An 18,962-nucleotide genomic window follows, 5' to 3' on the forward strand; every position below is an offset into this window, starting at 1 on the left:
TGCCATGCCAAATGGCAGATGGCCAGAATTCCCTAAAAAGTTCACATACAATTTAGTTTATGGCATTTGTATTAACACATGCAAGCATTCTGCAGCTGCTGGTGAGTAAGCACAAGCAATAGAAATTTTCATTGTGATTTTTCCTCCTTGAATCTAAATATGTTCCACAAAATATTAAAATAATTGATTCTATTTAATTAAATCTCCTTCTAGGATATCATTAGAAATACAAATTCTACTTCCCCAGAGAATCTGCCTGATTTCTTCTCATTCCTTTTCTTTCTTCAAGAAAAATTACGTAGCATGTCTGCAACTCTGAAAACCACAGGAGAGATACTGCTAGCTACAGAGCATTCTAAATTTAAATGAACACAAAGTTTTATTGTAAAGTGAGATTTAAGCCGTTATATAGTTCAGTTGGGCGACTTGAAACAAATTATTAGTACTTGGCAAAGTCATCTGTAAAAAATAGTCAAACTATTTGCTCCTTTCTCCCAGGTTCGAGCAATGCTGTCATCCACAAAGTCTCAATACAAAGGAAAACACTGCCTCACAGTGAGAGGTTAGAGTGGTGCTCCCTCTTGCTGTAAATAGCAATGTACCTGCAACTTTGCATACACATCCTAAACTTTCTCCACAACATGAAATTTGATTCAATGAGAATCCATCAAAAGAGTCTTTAAACTGAGAGCTGGGTAGCCATCGTGAATTGGAAAAAAAAAAATGCATGCTTTATGGATGTAAAATTTCAAGAGAAAGCAGCAGCAGCGAAGTGCCAACAATTAATCTTGTCTAGACTTTCCAATAAGATGATATTACCTCTTTCGTTCCGAGGATAGTTTTCCCAGTATTCAAAGAGAACCATTTAATGATGCAGAACAGAGATGAGCAGCAATTTCAGTACATACAAAACAGGCACTAAAAGCCACATACAACATACTATGCAAATCTGATACCTGTTGCTGTGGGGAAACTGGAGCTTGGGCCAAAAGCTCATGGTTCTTATCATGATCTGCTGGTCGTACCTGCTGAAGAAAAGCCAGGTTCCTGCTGCATGAAGCAGGTGAGGAGCTATGCAGGCTTGGTGAATTCGGTTTGTTTTGCTGTCTGCTTTGCTCCTGGCTGATCTGTTGAGCCATGTGATGAACAGGAAGCATTCCACCTGCAAAAGAACTTTTAAAAATCACAATTTTGGTAATTAACAGAAAATTAGAAACAAAACAGAAAGAAGTGGCAATGCACGCTGGTACATCGATGGTCAAATCAACTTCCTAGCACCCCACCAGACAATTACATACCTAAAAGCTATGCGGATGCAAATCAATCAGCACCCTGGTCTAGTACGTATTTATCACCTCTTTCAACTGACAACACAAAGATCTTTTAAAATAACATCCTACGGAGAGGTGATAATGAGGCAACCAATCTCCATCCAAGTATCAAATGACCAGAAAGGAAAAACTTGGTGCAACAACATCAATTAAAGAAATGAACAAATTAGGCACAGAGGGTACGAGTGTTAAGCCCAATGCATGGAAAATGAGACGTGCAGCACCTACATTTCCAGGATCTTCTCCTGAGGGCTTTTAGGTCTTATAATAATTGGTATTAGATATAATCTTACAGTTACAGAAATTCTCATTAAAGCAATTATCTTTAATTACAAAACTCAAACCTTATATTTGATAGCAAATACTTTACCATAAATCATTAATATATATAAGATTTGTCTGTGTTATTTTAAAGGTCTTTTTTTTTTTCTTTCTTTCAAACCGTTACCACTGTCAAAAGTAATTATGGCACTGAAAGAAAACATTTAAAAATAGAGGGTGCTTCTGCACCTAGCAGCAAGAGATGCCCGACTATATGTAATGGGAAGCGATTTGAACATAATTTTTTCCTGGGAGGAAGAACTGGTTGGTGCTGTACATATATGCTTAGTGTTTGTGTTGCACACAGTAACCAGACGGCCGGGGCTCCTGTTGTCTCGGTCTTTATGTGAGGGCTGGCTTGGAACTACAACGAAATTAGCCGAGGAAAGCGTCCCGTCACGAACGAGGAGGCCACCCGCCGCCTCCCCCCTCCCGCCACCTCCCCTCAGCGGGCGCCCACCGCGCACTCCCGCGGCCCCAGCGGGCACGCGCGGCGTCTCCCTCCCCTCAGGAGCTCCGCCCGGGGCCGTACCACTGCCGCCTCAACGGGGGGAGCAGCAGAGGACGGTGCCACCTGCGGGATGGGGAGGGTTAGCACGGCGCATGCGCGAGGCACCGCTAATGGCGGCTGTGACTGGGGCTGGGGCTTGTAGCGGGAGCTGAGGGAACCCTCAGGAGCCCCAAAGAGCCCCGAGGAGCCCCAAAGAGCCCCAGACAGCCCCAAAGGGCCCCAAAGAGCCCCAGATTACCCCGGCTTCCCTCGCTCCGGCAGCAGCCGGGCCGCCGGCCCCAGGCTGAGCGGGCACCGATGTGAGCCCGCCGTCCCAGTGCCCTGACAGAACCGAGCGCCCCACATAAACGCCCCGGGCTGAGCACGGAGAGTGCCCCAAGGGGCAGTTTTAAAGCTTGAATCGCTTTTAGAGCCTTTATTTATTTATACTCACGTCCCGAGCCACAAAGCCACTTACCTGCACAGAAACCAGAGTTCAAACACCCAGCTCGTGATCCCCACGAAATAAAACAGAACGTGTAACAAGAGGTAAGAAACACCCTGGTTTTATTATTATTGTTTTTTCTCCATAGGTTATAAATAGACATTCCTGTTGATTTCAGCTGAGCCACTGGTGTCAGTTTTGATGCCTCTATTTTTAAGTAAATAAAGGCATTGTTCTCAGATTGAAAGGGACAGAAAGATAGAGCTTTGGACAGAAGACTAATACAGACTAGGTCAACAGTATGAGTTAGCAAAGGATGTAAAAGGATCTAGGTAGAGTCCCTCTCCAGAACACTTACACTCCTGTCATTCCAAAACAGTACGGCCTTCACATAAACAAAAAGCTCTGATTAAAATCCAGATGAAACATGCAAATCCCTTTTCAAGGGACAGCTGTACTTTGGCCAAAAAAAAAAAAAAATCCAGGAGGCGTAAAATCAGAAGCCATGGAATGAAGGCGCAAAGAACCGTCTCCTCTAAGAAGTAACTACCATATTCAGTATGGACCCCCAGTTTTGATGCACATCTTTGGGCACGGGACTAGTCTGTATCCCAAGTTAACAGGACAGAAAGGAGAACAAGAACTGCAGAGTATGCAGATCCCAGAACACAGAAAATTAAAACAATTTCCCAGAGGAAGACAACACTCAGGCATGCTCTTCCCTTATTACTGATCACTGCACACTCCTCTACTCTGAGCAGCTTGATAGAAATTACAAATTCACACATACAAAGCAAATGCAGACTTGATTAAGCCCCGAGGAAGTCAGCACCATTCCTTTCACACATGCTAAGTTGAATCAACCCAGAATCTAGCAGATGGCAAGCTAGTTTCCACTAAAAACAGAAATACTAAACCAGCAGCAACACATCTAGTGAGCCACCCCAGGGAACACTAGAACTTTCATAGCGGCATGCTTTGAATTGCAGTGCTGGCAATTAATTTACATGTGTTCCTCACATCTCAACTGCAGGTCTGTGAAACGACACCTCAGGCAGTGGATGTCCAACTACGTACGTAGCTGCAGAGCTACGTTCTTGAGCCTGCCCAAGCATGAGGACAATAAAGGGAGGATGACACCTTTCAAATATAAGGTCTTATCTTAAAATATGTGGTTCAATCCATGTTCCAACATTAAAACCTCTCACTGAGTAAGGAATCATTTCCTCTAGGCTTGCAAAGCTTTAGAAAACATGGAAATTTTGATTCAATAGCAAAAGAATTCACAGCAGTTAGCATGATAATGAATTTATACCCCACACATGTTATTCCACAAGAAAGCCATGGATGGCATGGAAGATAAAAGCTTAAAATGATGTTTAGAGATCAGGTCAATTAAAGGTGAAAGGAAAATAAAAACTAAATTGAAAGTTCATGGAGTCATAAATTCATAACAATCATCAAAAAAGTATATTAAAATGTTTTTCCCCATCTTTATGTAAAGATTATACATATTTAAAATACTACTTCCAGGTAAACATGTAATAAAAACGTTATTCAAATAGCAATTAAGACATTCTGCATTACAGGAATCTTTTAGAAAGCTTCTTTCTTGTTACACTTTTTTCAAGTATACCAGGCAGGTGGATCAGTCAGTGGTACCAACGGCTTCTTTTACTCTTTCTACGGCAGTTTTCCCCACCCAGTTTTTCCTGGGCATCTGGTTCTTGTTCTGCATGCACGCAAACCTCTGCTTTACTGGGTTCTTGGATTAGGATGGCCGCTTTTTTGTAGACAAAGTGAGCTGCAAGCAGTAAGGGTCCCAGGTCCAAACGCTTATTGGCTCAGTCAGAATCATCACCACAACCATCACTGCCTTCAAGATCGCTGCTGCTCTGAAATGTAAAATGGAAAACGGTGTGTCAGTATTTCACATATAACTAGAGATGGACCTAAGTCAAAAGACATTGACCATTGACTTTAAGCTTCTCCAGAAGCGTAGGAAAATGCAGCAAGATTTGCCAGTTTATGACTCTGCAGTCAAATCAGCCAGTGTTTCAAAGCATTCCTTCCTCCTTCCCTCAACTGCGCCATGCAAAACCCTGCATAAGTAACACTCTAATTCATTCCACCAACATCAAGAGCACGCAGACTGAAAAGATAAAAACATTTTATACTCCAGATGACTGTCCTCTTCCACAGTGTGTTCACGGAAAACAAAATATTACTAAGGGAAGAGCCATTTTAACTTGCAGCTTCTGTTTGAGAACAACAATGGCTTCAATCATTACCTTTGAATTTTTGTTGTTAGCTTGCATCTCAGCAGCAGAAGAGTTAAAGTCATGGATGGAGAGGGTGTTTAGCCAGTTCATCATGGATTTCTCCTCCCTTTCTGTGTTAATAATAGTAGGATAGATATACTGCTCTTTGAAAACAGCAATCTTTTCCTCCTCCTCTGTCCACTCCAGCGGCTCATGCAGCCCATCATTTCCAAACCGCCTGTTGTACTTTTCAAAGTGTACTCTTTCCAAGACCAGACCGAGTCCAGGAGCTTTGGGGACATCTACTTTCTCTTCTCCCCAGCTGCGCTCTATGATCGACTCTGCAGCATAACCTTTCACGACAGCTATCACCAGCCCAATCATCTTCCTTATCTGGTGCATCATGAAACTCTGACCTTTCACTTTGATCACTGCAAATTCGATGTTTTCCCGCACAAAGGGCTCTCCACAGTACATCTCCATTATGTACCGCTTGGCGCTGGGGTCCTTGGGTCCCTTCTGAGACGTGAAGTTGTGGAAGTTGTGTGTTCCTTTATAGCAAGCAAGCAGCTTGTTGACTTTTTCAAGGGTCTCTTTGTTCAGTCGATAAGCCTCTTCTTGCACATCTTCGTCTTTATGGGCAAAGGTAAATGTTGGCAGCATGTAGGAGTAGGTTCTGGCATCACATTTGTTCTTGGAGTTGAATCCCCCAGTGACTCTCTTCAGCCCTTATTTTAAAAAGAGATGTTAAGTTTTTGAATCAGTAGGCCATAACCCAAGTGTGATTTCAGCTTTACCAACCAATGTATTTTTTTTAAATAAAATTCAATTCAAATATACAAAGATTTATTTTATAGGACACTAATTTCAAAATAGCAGAAACATAGATTCTTGTTAAAACTAAACTGCTTTTGAGGAAAATTATAATAGTAAGGGAGAGACTTTGTGCAGGAGAAGGCTCCTCTTTGAAAAGTTTTCTTTGCCCATTCTGGCATCCTTACCCAGAATTCTGATGTGAGAAGGAAGATGGTTATTGATCTTTTCTAAGATGTCATCTATTAGCCTGACCTTTAGTGACACAATCTGTCCAGCTGCAGACACACCCTATAAAAATCATAAAGCACATATACAGATAATTATGTACCTTGGAAGGTCTAGGATAGCACTTGAAGAACTGAAATAGCTAAAGAACAAGTTTTTCTCACTGTCATTTCAGGCTGAAGTAAGGCAAATGCAAGGTCACAGGCAGAAATCCAAGTAAGAGTACTCCTGGAAGACCAGCTGGTGTTGTATGGCCACCCAGCACCTTAGCAATCTTAGACAGCATAATATTGCACTCCCTTTCCTGATGTATCTCACTGTATTTGACTATTAAGTAAAGCACCAGCAGAAAAGAAATGACTTATACATAAGATCAGCCATGAATTCCAGTTCAGATTTAGAATCCTGCTGTGGCAGGGTTGAAAATCAACGGTGATGCAGTTACATTTCCAAGCTCCGCATCAGCCAGGCAGCAAGAGCAGCGAGGAGCAGCAACAGGTTGGGAAGCTGAAGCAGATAAATGTGACAGCAATGCAGAGACACAGTGTAAGTGTGAAGCACCAGCTTTACAAACACCATATAACCAATATCCCACTCTAAATATTTACTTTTTACTTAAGTTTAGTAATGAATGAAGGGAGGAGTTTCAAGTAACATTCACTGCAAATAGGATTTGCTGTTGGATCTCATGCTAAACAACACTTTACCAGGCAATCACAACAGCACTGGTGAGAACAGACCACATTTTATGAGAGCAGAGGCCCTAACCAATGTACCTTATCTGTTCGAGCACACCGCTGAAAAGACATTTTCTTCATGTTCTCTCCATGGTTTTCTGGGATGCAGCCTGACTGAACAAGGGCGGATACCAAGTCGTCTTCAATTGTCTTGAACTGCGAAGATCCCATATTTCTCTAGAAGAGAATATAAAATAAGAAAACAAATAGTAATAATGGGGTAACTGTTCTGAAGAACATCACTGAAAAATTTTGTTAATTGAGTATCATTATGCACTCTTTTAAAAATCTTCCCTTCACAACCCTGAATTAATTGCTAGTGCCTGCAACAGTAACAGCTGCTGTTCTAAACCTAGCCTCTGCAAATTGGGCTTCTAGAAATCAGTGGACTCTTTTGGTCAGGTAGCCCGAGCTGTTATATAACTCAGACTACTGTTTGCTCCAGCAACTTCTGCACTAAACTTGTAGACGGACTATGAGAGAAAACATGCAACTCTACCTGTGTAAGGCTGCTTGGCACATACCCTCCAACACACACCACTCAGTAACAAATGCAGAAAAGCTGAAATGCACTTCCACAGACATGCCCATGCACGTTGTTCACTGCTGCTGAACAAAGCTACTTTGCTGTATAAGCATGAAAAATTCTTCTGTGTTCAACCATTACCAATTATCCCGTAGAGCTTTTAAACTACACCTCGGGAATGCGTATGGAGCATGCAGTATGCTGAGAGGAGCAGCAGATGGAGCAAAATCACGCTGTTGCTGCTAACACTGTGCCACAAGACCATTCCTGCAGGAGCAAGTCTGGGGCACTTTGCTGCTGCAACAAAGCAGCATCCCACGTGTAAGCATAACAATCTTACAACAGTTTTCCTGTTCCTAAATTGCTACAAGCCACTCTATTGAGCATACCAGGAAAAGGACAATTTACAATGTCTTTGAATACAATCTTTTCATATATCCAAGAGATGTCAACACAGCTGGCAATTTGTTTCTTTAAAATATGCAGCTCAGTTCTCCAGGATCTGCACGTTTTGCAGAACACAGTGAGACAACCTGAGGTCTGACCTAAGGAAACCTCTGCACGGCTGCTTTGAAATGTAAAGCTTCAATCTGAAGCTGGTGCACGGGTCGGGAGGGATCATGAGACAGCACATCACGCGCTGACAGAACAGCAGTGCCTGTGCTTTCAGCCTCCTCAAGAGCCTTGTCTGCAGCCCAGCTTTTGAAAGACCTGCTGATGCTCTATACTGAAAGGCATGTTCACTAGTCACGGAATACAACAGATGTACAACTGACAGCTTCCTAAGTCCAGCTACTACCACACCACTTGACCCCAGGAGCCACTGAACCCATCTGTCCCCGCCCCAGCTCCTGAAGCCGCAGCCCTCCCTCCCTGCTCCTGCAGCTCTAAACCCCACAGACCTCAGTAACGGCCGGCCGCGACGCTTTATTGACCCACGTACTTGCATGCCGTGGTAGCCTTTCCCCGAATACGCCATCAACAACACGATCTTCCTCTTGGGCGACCTTTTGCTCTGATCCTCCTCCTCCTCACCCCCGTCTCTCTTCAGCCTTTTGCTTTGGTGCCCGTTTTCCTCCGGCCTTTCCAGCACCTCGCCGCCGCCGCTCAGCCTCTTGGCAACCGCTGCCCGCAGCCCCTCGGCCATGCTGGGAACCACCTGCGGGGAGCAGAGCGCTCAGCGGGGCGAGCCCCGACCGCCAGCCCCGGCCCGGCCCGGCCCGGCCCACCCCGGGCAGCCCCAAGGAGCCGCCCGGCCCCCGGTGAGGCGCGGGGTGCCCGGGCCCTGCCTCCCTCGCCCCGGCCTCCCCCCGCGGCCCGCACGCACGTTACGCGGCCGGGCCCCGGGCCCCAATCCCGCGGGGCAGAAGCCGAGGCCCCGGCCCCAGCCCCAGGCCCAGGCCCAGGCCCAGGCCCGCGCCCCCCACCGCAGCATCGCGGCCCGGCCCCGCCGCTCACCCGCCCGGGCACGGCCACAGCGGGCCCGGCCGAGTCCTACGGAGGCCGCGCGGGGCCGCGCCGAGGCGGCGCTGGTGCTGCCGCTGCGCGGAGCGGGGCGGCGCTGAGGGGCGGGAGAGCGGCTGCTGCATCCAAAATGGCCCCCGGGGCTGTGGGGGGTCCTCAGCAGGCTCTGGGCCCTGCAGCCGGGCTCCTCTCGTGTTTTGGCGATGTTTCTCCGTAGGCTCGCTCACACACAGGCTCTGTGGGGCCTGCACGTGTGAAAAGTGTGAGAAGTTATTAATCCAAGAAGGGGAAAAGGCAGAGTAACAAGTGCGTTCCTGTGATAAGCATTACCCATATAAGCACAACATTTATTTCCTCACAAACCCACTTGGTAAAGCAGTACTACTAGCAGCAGTTCAGTCACAGTGAAACACAGCAAAAAGTGGTGGCGTCACTGTCCTGGGGGTGTTCAGGGAAAGGTTGGACGTGGTGCTATGGACATGGTTTAGCGGGTGACATTGGTGGTACAGCATGGTTGGACCAGACGATCTTGAAGGTCTTTTCCAACCCTAATGATTCTATTCTATTCTAAATACCTCATGTGAAGCACAGGTCACTCGCTAAAGCTCAAGATCACCCTCCCAGAGGGGTACTTGCAGGGCAGTGGTCACTGTCCCTTCGTTATGCAGCTGCCACCCGCACCAGCATTGCCCACTGTTGAGCACAAGCCCCCACGCTTTTGCTTTCCCTTCAGGTTTTCCTCCCTCTGGCTTTCTCAGGCAATCATTATGCTCATGTCTCCTCCAACAAGTTTTATCTGCACTGATGTACTTAATGGGAAAGCTTAGTACAATAGGCACCCTTATCAGGCAACAGCACGTACCTCCTAAAAAGCCAAATGCACCTGGAAATTGTTTTGTTATGCTATGAGCTTCAGTGCTTTATGGGAGGGAGCTACCCAGAGAGGATGCTGCTCCCCTGGCATGGCTGTGAAATTAGCGTAAGAAAGCTCCATTTATTCATTCAGATGGAAAATGGAATGGTTGACAATTCCAAGCAGGCCAGATTATCAAACGCAGGCTTGTTATTTCTGCTAATAAGGGGAAGAAATGCAGCACGTCCTTTTTTGAACTGACACATCTGAGTTATTTCAGTAGCGGGATGGGGCAAGGGAAGATTTATCACATGTTCCCAGCTGTACTTTGTTTAGAGAAGTGATAAAAGATAGCCTGTCAAATAGCAGCACCGCTGCCAATGGAAACAGGAATATAAATGTCTGTATTGCTTAGACCGGGGCGTCTGAATCTCTTTTAGCCTTGCTTCCTTAGGAAGTGAAGTGTGTGCAGTCACACTGCCTGTCTGTACAACACCGTCTCTTCCTCCTCCCTTCCTGCTATGATTGCTGAATTTGGCCCATTTCGAGGGAGGGAAGAAGGCCCCAGCAGATAGGATAAAACAATGGTATGACAGGAGAAAAACTTACGTGGATGTCCCCATGATGGAAAAAGCTTTGCTATCCCAGCCCCTTATCCATTCTAAGGGCAACAAAGGAGCTTCAAAACAGCATGAACCTTGCTCTGAAGCTGCCAGAGCACACACTGACTCTTTCCCAAGATAAAAATTAGGCAGGTGGAAAGGAGATGGAGAAAGTTGTTGGTCCCAGTGCGGAGTTGTAGGACACACACATGCCTCACTGCTTCACTGTTAATAAAATGACTTGGTTCGTAGTGTGAACCTCATTGTCATAAAATATTAAGAGTGGTTAATGTCGCCTTCTTGCTCAGTCCCTTCACTCAGTCTTGCTCAGTCCCCTCCATTCCCAGGCAGATGGGAATCATCTCTGTGATCTGCCTACCCTGCCATAAACCCCTGCCCTATCCCTGAGCATATCACACCCCTGCAGCTGCAGCCAGCCTCGGGTCATGAGGAGCACTGCCACCAGTGGTAAGCAGCGCTGGGGATATCGTCATTTTACTCAGTTAAACATAACGACAGGAGTCCAGGTGACAACAGGAATCAAAGAGGAGGCGCTTGCTCTATGCAATTAGCCAGCTTCTTACAGCCCACCAGTAAAACGCTCCCTACAGCACCACAGAAAATGACTGACTTGGATGTTCCGAATGATTCATTTAGCCTTCAGGTTTTCTAGCAGAGCAGAACTGATAAGCTGCCAGCAACATCAGAGGTCCCAAATGAGGTTGGGACCATGCTACAGCACCTGTCAAAGGAGCATGTTTCTTGCAAGGAGTTTGCAGTCTAAATCCTCCAAACAAAGGAAGGATTATTGTCCTGTTCTCATTTGGTATTTTTGTATTTTATTTTATTTTATTTTATTTTATTTTATTTTCAACAGGTAGATAACAAAGGCGAGGAGAAATTAAGTGACTTCCCAGAATTGCCACTGTAAATCAGTTCTGTGGGAATCTGCACTGTGAAGGCAGTACCTCAGGGATGTACATCTTGAGTGAAAAGGCAGCAGAGACGAGGCTGCAGTTTCTGGTGTAGAGCAGAAGGTCCAATTGCAGATCACTGCATGAGGTCTGCAAAGCCGGTGCACTTGCTTGGATTTAATTTGCATCACACTTACCCAGCATCTTCAGGAATTTGCCTAATCTTCAAGAATTAAATTAGCAGGGGTTTTATTCCTCTCACAGCCGTACCCAGGGTTAAATTGGAATAGGCACAAACAATTCATGAAACTCCCTGCTGTTTGTGTGAGGAGCAGAACGTTTCATACATGTTTAATAGGACTGGTGAAATTAAAGTACGCTTGGCCTTAAGTGAGAGTGCTGCCGTCAAGTTTACTCAGCAGTGAAATCATCCTCATAAAACATTTCCAGGTATGCAAGTGGCCCTGGGGACTGCAGGCTGTAGCTCCAGGAATGGGCCATCCTTGAAGTTTCAGGACAAGCACACCTGCCGCTGCAGAACTGGTGGCGGAGCTCTAGCTCTAACAGGTGATTTAACATCTTCGTGCCCTGCTCTGATGAATCACTCCAACATCATCTCCTTTACAAGAAGAGCAACATTAACACCCCCACAAACTATCACTGCAGCTCCAATATCCAACCGCTGGCCCAGCACAGTCCGTGCAATACCCGCCCCGACAGAGCGGTCCTGTAGTGCCATCTCTGGCAAAGCCCCCATGCCTTGTCCGTGAGGTGAAAATAGGCACCCAAATCCTCCCCCTGCACAGTAACAGTGTGGGCCAGAGCACAAAGGCTGGCTACCACCGGGAGAGTGAAACCTCTGTGGTGCAACCCTGCATTTGCGCTTCCTCCACCAGACCCCCCTCGCTCTAACACAGGCCAGCCCCTTCTGGCTTGGAAGTGACCTGACTGCCTGAAACGAGGCCTGAACTGGGAGAAGTGTGGCAACAATTCACCTGTGGTGGCTTTAAGACTACCTGCAGCAGGAATCCCAGCAGGCCTGCAGTTCCCCACCGGAGCGCGTTAACGGTCCCGCTGCCAACATTAGCAAGCACACCAGGTGCTGAGGAGAACCCGAAGGCAAGACCCCCACGTGCTGTAGGCCCGCAGAGTGTTGGGGGTGCGGAACAGGCCCGGGAGCAGCACCCTGACTTCTGGCAGCAGAGCTCTGGGCCCGTGCCGTGGACACAGGCATCGGGGTGTAACCAGTGTAAGCCCAAGAGGTGCTGGGACCAGCGCCGGGGGAGCTCCGACAGCACTTGGGTGCTAGCAGGGGTTCATGTCAGAAAACCGTTTGGAAACTCAGCCACCCTCTGTCCACAGTAAGGAAAGAAGCCCATGTTTGACTTTATTTTCTCAAGCTTATTCTAAGAAATATATTATTTAATGCATTTTCCGAGAGCATCCTGCCAGATTTCAGCTCCCAGGAGGAGTGGTTCTGACTCCATTGTCCCTAAAAATGCTGTTTTTAGAACAGAAATGTGCCAGGGACATTTGTATCCCTGCCCTACGTGCAGTTGCTCAGCCAGGGAATGGCACCTATCCTCAGCGCTGCATTTATGGTCACAGATTAAGGGTGTCAAGAGGCCTTTAAAATCCTCCTGTGGGGATTTGTCAGCAGGGCATTAACTCCGGCCAAAGGAGTTAACTCCTCCTACGAAATAAAGTTTTTAGAGGACAGAGGGCTTGGTAACAAAAAAAAAGCAGGGTACTTGATCTTTTTATCACCTTGGTGTGAAGCACACCCACCTGTTTGTACTTCCTTGATGTCACCAGGCTACGTCTGATCTCTGGGAGCTGAATGAGCAGGTTTTTGCTGACGTACTTACAGCAACTAAATATAAAATACGGGAACAAAGCCAAACACACTGGAAGAATCGCTTGGGTTTGTTTTCTCCTAGAATCAACAGCAATGCAACGTCACCATAAACATCTCAAAAGTTGTGCAATTTTCACGGGTGCTTTTAAGCTGTTCAGGCCTCATGGTTTGGAGCTTTTAGAAGAGACTTTATTTCTGTTCAGTCTTCCAGCTAGCTCTGTCCTCCTTTGTCTGCTGCCCATGAAAGAGCGCCATGGATCCAGCCGGGTGTTCTCTATCTGCACATGGCACACACTCTCTGCCTTTCATCTGGCTGTAGGTTTTCCACATGAACCCTGAAACTTCCTCACAGACAGCTTCAAACCCAACCCTTTACCCTGAGCATCTTGAACACATTTATTTACGTTCTTTACCCCAACCCCACGCCACAGGGAACAAACACGATGTCCTCCCACAAAAGGGTGTTGTTCACGTTAAAAGCAATACAAAAATCCCAGCGTGCCAAGCTCCAAACGCTAAGCACCATCAGCAGTTGTGTTTATTTAGCTGTGAGCAGCTTCCCGAGGTCTTGCCCGGGTTGTACCACGCCGTGCCTCCACGACACGCGGCTGTCCCCGCGAGCGAGCCAGCGTTAGCGGCAGCGCACCCGGGCACGGCCTTCCAGGCAGCCCTGTTCTCACGGAGGGACCGCGTGCTGCCCTGTTCCCCTCGGTGGGAAAGGCAGGGCCAGGAAACAGGAGTTATAAATAGGGCTGAGCAAGAAATAAAAACAGTTCCAGCTCAGGGTAAACTAAGATTTTGAAATAGGAACTTTTCTTACAGAAAAACAATACAGCCCAGTAACCGCATGGGGTGATGCTGAGTCAGACAGCCTGGCAGGCAGGGCTCTCCCCAGGGATGCTCACGGCCAACAACAACACACATGGCACAGCAAGCTGAGTTTTGGGAAACGTTCCATGGAACTACGGTATCAGGCTCCTGAGAGATCACATCTCTGTCGCTTAGTTTCTGTCAAAGCGGAAGGACTGGAATAATTCACATCCCAGACGCAGAGCTTCGCTTTTTATCCTAAATATTCTGATTCAGAGAAGAGACTACAGCTACCAGTCTCGCACCAAAAGCCAGGATCAAGGTTGACAGCAACCTGACTGTGGTGCTGAAGGGCTGCTCATATCTACCTGTCAGGAGTAAGGATGAATTAAGCACTCAGTGCAGTACCTCGCACACACAGGTTTCACATAAGGCTCCATGCTGCTCACAGGGCACCCTTCTCTGAGCCCACGGGTGCACATTCAAAGAAGATGCCTGCACTGCTCTGGCTGCTCCCTACTGCCCAGGGAGCCATACAGTCCAACCCCTGCCTTGAAAGCACATCTGAAGTCTCCTCGGGCTTCTTTATGGTGTTCCTTGCTACAATTACCCAACCACTTCCCATGCCTCAGACACCCCTTCTGCAGTATGCTGAGCGCTGGACTGCAAAGAGGTAAAGAGCTCCAACGGGTTGATCTTGCAAATCCTGAAACATGGGTGAAACTTCATGCATCAGCCTAATGGGATTGGAAGGGGTCTGCTATCAACTCCTTAGAGTTTCTATCGGTAGCAGCAAGAGAACACAGCCAGATAAACCAGCAATTACAGCCCCAGCCAAGAAATTGGGTTCATTCTTCCTAACTTCAAAGGCTGTCTGTAGCTTTAGGCAACATAGCTTCTTTGTCCCAAGCTTCACCCTCTTTGAAAAGAAGGTAACAGCACTGCTTCACCTGAAAGTCGCGGCTGGTGGAACCAAACACATGAAATACCATACATAACCCAGTTAGTGCAGTATCTGAGTAAGTACTGAAAATAGGCCACTAACAAGTTCAAAACATTTTTTATTTCTTAAATTGGTGTTGTACAATTTAAAGCCAAAAAAAAAAAGTCACACAAAACACAAATAAAAAATGTTGACAAAGTATCAAGCATTACCTTATAAAGAACATCATCATACGCTCTCACAAACCTGAAGATACATGTTATTAGACTGAGGTTTCTTGAAATCTATTAAGACGCTACACACAAACGCTGCAACAGTAACAAAGCCATGACAATAGCAAGTGGACTATGCTAGCAACTTCAACAACGGTTGGGGATTTTTTGTGTATTTTTTTTCTTTTTTTTGTTGCCTTTTTTTTTTATTTTGCATTCCTTATTGTCTACAAAGCAATAAATATTTTTCACCAAAAAAATTGGTTTCACGCTACATGCAATTAGATAAAAAATAAAGTCACCAAAGTGATGGCAAAATAAATCACCTGATTTTTTTCTTTTTCTTTTTCCTTTTTCTTTTTTTTTTGTGTTTTCTTTTTTTTTTTTTTAATTCAAGCACAGTGGCTAAGTTTCAAGTATCGAGAGAAAACTTATATACACGTTTGTGTTTGTGTGCATATATATACATACACACACATACACACATACTTGTATGTATATATACAAACACATACATATATATATTGGTTGTAGGTCTGTAAACCACAATATTTTGGAGCAATATATACTTGTGTACATTGAATGTGGACAATTTTGATACATTCAAGTAATTAAGTACAGCTGGAAGGTTAGTGCTGAGCTTGCCATGTACAAGGATCGTTAAACCTGCGGCACAAACGTGGGTCCTGGGCTGCGCTTCTCCTGGGCAGGAAGCTCTCAGCGTACGCTCGTGGGATTGCCGTGAGGGTTCAGGGCGAGTAGCAGGTGTCTGTATTGCAGGGTCAGTCCTGGCTCGGTGCTTTCATGCTGCATCCCAGTGCACTCACCTGCGGCATAGCCCTTTGCAGAAGTGGTAAAATCCTTTTCTAAGCAGTCTGGGTCTCTTCAGCATTCCTGGCCACAGGTTGGGGGGTTGTTTCTTTGCTGTTATTTTCTTTTTTTCCCTCCAGGCACAAGCATAAACAGCCACAGAAGCAGCAGGCTGTGAATGTCCGATGTAACAGAGGCCCAATACTGAAGCATTTGTGTAAGCTATGCTTAAAACTTCCCTGGTGGGGCAATCAAAAATATTTTTAAATTTCCTTATTGGCATTTCTGCTCTGCGATCAGAAGTATCCATGTTGCCAAAGATGATGCCAGCTCAAGCCAATTAAGTTGCTCCTGAAACCCTTGCAAAGTATCACACTGAATGTGCCAATATTGAGAGAAAAAAGCAGTGAGGATTTAACCACCATGTGCAAATTATTATTAAATCCCCAAAAACAAAGCCTGAGGTTTCAAGTTGCTTTCAAAGATACTTTTCTGCCCAGCACTAACAAAATACTGCCATGACTCTGATAAATTAAGACACACACTTGCGCACGCAGACAGACAGAAAGGCAGCCAGCTATCCTCTCACGCACATGCTCACAGCATCCGAAGCCTCAACCAGAACTCGAGCCACTCGCACCCGCAGTCTCATTTGGCTACAGAGTCTCCTTAAAAGAAATGCTGAACATAAAACCGAACACTACAAGATTTCTTTATAAAAAATTTAAGCAGCAAATAAAACTTTTTTTAAAAATGCGTTTCCAATTGTAAGTGTGTAGGATCTTAACGCCTGTTCTTGAGCTCTTAAAAAGCATGGAGCTTTATATTGACTGTCCTTTAAAGAACATTTAAATAAAATAATTAAAAAAAAAAAAAAAAGAAAACTATCTTGGTACTGCCAGACTGCAAGTCAGCTTTGCCTGGTGTGGAGGAGGAACAGCACAGACTCCGCAGTGCTTTTTGCCTCACACTCACAAGATACAGTACAGTTAAATACGTACAGTTACACACAAACCATATATATCAATATATATTCACCCTTAGGAATACATATTAATATATGCACACACGTAGTGCAATAAAACAACCAGGAAACAAGGGAAGGAATAAAAAGAACAGCATTCCTAACAGTCGTGATGTTCCTGGGTTGTTGTGTGATGCAAAGTCAACTTCTCAAAGTTCCCATAGTGTGTAAAGTGCTCCTTTGATTCACAAAGCTAGTGTTTTCAGTTTCAGGGGAGGGTGAGGGATACGGGAAAGGGCTTATCTAGCCAACAGCTGAAAGCAGGACAGCGCTAGTGCTTCCTCGTGGTAGATATGTACTGACAGGCTGAACCGAACAGCCAAGAGTCTTTAATGCTGATCCCAGTGAGCATAGGGACCAAGGGAGGAACGGATTCATTTTGGCTTCTTAGAAATCCAGGAACATTGCGTTTTCCGTCATCTTCCTGTTTTCCAGGCAGAGTCTCTTTCCCTGTGTCGTTTGCCCGTCCGCAAACAGAGGCAGTCCACGCGACAGCCACGGGAGGTGCAGACTTCCCCAGTGGCAGCACGCTCTCAGCCTTGCTCAGTAAGTCTGTAGAAGGTGGCAGCTACTTCAGCAACGCTCAGGCAAAGTAGAGCAGATTCCCTCCTCTCGGCCATTCAGCAAGCACTCCAAGGCAGAAATGAGTATGAGAAAGGACAAAGGAGAAAAAGGCAGGGGGCCTTGGGTTGCCAGGAAGCTTGAAGGTGCCTGGCTATCAGCTGGGGTAGGGGAAAGTACACAAACTGGCCTTGATTTCTGAACGACATCCTCCAGCATGAACTGAAGCCAGCAGTTTCAGCACATCCATTGCCTGCAATGGAGACAGCACGGAATACCCTGTTCTTAAGCAAGAGGACAGGCAGCAGTCTTTATCCTTCAAAGTGCTGGGAAGAAGCAGACTTCTATCCTTCATCCCTGCTGCCAGTGAGGGAAACCTTTCCACATCAGCTACGTCTTCGCCCAGCCTCTGGGCAGGGAAGTATTTGTGCTTGCTGCAGTCACACCTCCCCACAGAAGAACTTAAGTCTGTGGAACAACTTCCCAAAACGTCAAAATACAGGACATCGAGCAGTTCATCCTCCAGGTATCCTACTGCCAAAATTGATTCCTGCCACAGCAGCAGGCCGTCGGAAACAAAGTGATCAGCTGGGATGAGGTGTGTGGAGAAGAACACTACTAAAATCAGGCGCAGAACCCCGACAGCAGAGCTGACAGCCTGCGCTCGATGCAAAGTTTACCTGGGAGAGAAAAAAAAAAAAAAAAACACAACAAATCAGCTTCTCACTTTCCTGGCAATATAAAGACCACCAAAACATGCTGGAGATTTGGAAAACAAACAAGCAAACGAAAACCAAAACACAAGAGAATTCCAGCAAGCCTAAGCAACCCTCTGGAATCACTACCACGTACCGATTTAGGCTAGATGAGGACCTAGCCACAACAATCTTGCTGGGAAGAAACAGGCCAAAGAGCTGAACGATTAGAGATCCCGGACTGAAAGCAGTGAGGCAGCAGTTCTAACACAGTTATCATGATGTTCTAAAGGACCACCATCTTCTGTAAACAATTTATTCATTTTTATTTATTGGAGAGGCTTTTGTCAGCAGTCAAGATAACTCACGGTCTCCTGTGCCATTTTTCATGGCTTACAACTGAGAGACGGAGCATGCACAGCCCAGCACAGTCAGGGCCAGATCCTCACCGTCTGAGCCTGAGACCCTGTCAAAAGCTAAACGTTTGCTGTATTTCTACGTTCATCACTTTACTTTTCTGAAAAAAATAATCAGGTAGCTAAGATCTAACATGAAATGTGTGCATGCCTACCAGAGAACAACTCAATCAGGAAGCCGGAACATAGGGTAAAACAGGGAATACCAGGATATCGGCTGGGAAAAGAAATCCATTAGACGCATTAACTGTATCTCTGGACAAAAGACGTGATTTAGGTTTGTTAAGAAACAGTACAACAGAAACTACTTGGTACTCCCTATTCACTGAGCCCTCCAGTACCGCATACCACCTGCCAATCTCCTTTTGCTCTCCTTCAGCGAGCCTCATGTCAGCTGTTAAAGTTAGTGATAATTAACTGACTGATTGCCTGTGAGCCAGAAATCTCTTCTCTCATTACCTATCCAAGAGCTCTGTCCACACGGACAACTAGAGCAGTCTGGCAGCACTTTGGATGCTGGCCCAAGAAATGCACTCGCTAGCCAGCAGAGGGGGAGAGGCACAATTTGCCAGCTGCTTCTGCTCCCTTCAGCTGCACTGACGCGGTGCTGGACTGCCGCCGATGGGCTGGTTTAGCTGTGATGGAGCA

At 46.0% G+C, this 18,962-nt stretch overlaps 2 protein-coding genes across 6 annotated transcripts in view; both read right to left on the reverse strand.

Moving 5' to 3' along the window:
* Window positions 1-2,692: 2,692 nt before the first annotated feature.
* On the reverse strand, window positions 2,693-8,715 carry PUS1 (pseudouridine synthase 1). Of its 2 annotated transcripts, none has more exons than XM_035556575.2 (6): window positions 8,611-8,715; window positions 8,096-8,311; window positions 6,666-6,803; window positions 5,850-5,952; window positions 4,879-5,576; window positions 2,693-4,482 (listed from the first exon to the last, which is right to left on the reverse strand). In XM_035556575.2, the coding sequence occupies exons 2-6, from the start codon at window positions 8,297-8,299 to the stop codon at window positions 4,432-4,434; spliced, it is 1,194 nt and encodes a 397-aa protein (XP_035412468.1). In that variant the 5' UTR covers window positions 8,300-8,311; window positions 8,611-8,715; the 3' UTR covers window positions 2,693-4,431. The 2 variants fall into 2 exon arrangements, with proteins under 2 accessions (XP_035412468.1, XP_035412469.2); XM_035556576.2 differs by lacking the exon at window positions 8,611-8,715 and adding an exon at window positions 8,480-8,600.
* Window positions 8,716-14,696: 5,981 nt separating this feature from the next.
* The window catches only part of ULK1 (unc-51 like autophagy activating kinase 1), a 79,808-nt gene continuing 75,542 nt past the window's right edge, over window positions 14,697-18,962 (reverse strand). For all 4 annotated transcript variants that reach the window (XM_035556571.1, XM_035556574.2, XM_035556572.2 and 1 more), the window contains one exon: window positions 14,697-17,883. In XM_035556571.1, coding sequence (XP_035412464.1) covers window positions 17,828-17,883 — 56 coding nt within the window. In that variant the 3' untranslated portion in view covers window positions 14,697-17,827. The remainder of the gene's footprint in view (window positions 17,884-18,962) is intronic.

The sequence above is a fragment of the Cygnus atratus genome, chromosome 17 (genome assembly GCF_013377495.2).
Source record: "Cygnus atratus isolate AKBS03 ecotype Queensland, Australia chromosome 17, CAtr_DNAZoo_HiC_assembly, whole genome shotgun sequence".
NCBI lineage: Eukaryota > Metazoa > Chordata > Aves > Anseriformes > Anatidae > Cygnus > Cygnus atratus.

What these genes read in the sequence shown, in the direction of transcription:
- PUS1 (XM_035556576.2), bottom strand. Translation starts at nt 8,587, where the DNA reads ATGCTGCGGTGGGGGGCGCGGGCCTGGGCCTGGGCCTGGGCCTGGGGC. An exon ending in AAGGCTACCACGGCATGCAA is followed by an intron (nt 6,804 to 8,095) that starts GTACGTGGGTCA and finishes ATTCTCTTCTAG; the next exon opens with AGAAATATGGGATCTTCGCA. An exon ending in CTAACAACAAAAATTCAAAG is followed by an intron (nt 4,483 to 4,878) that starts GTAATGATTGAA and finishes TTTACATTTCAG; the next exon opens with AGCAGCAGCGATCTTGAAGG.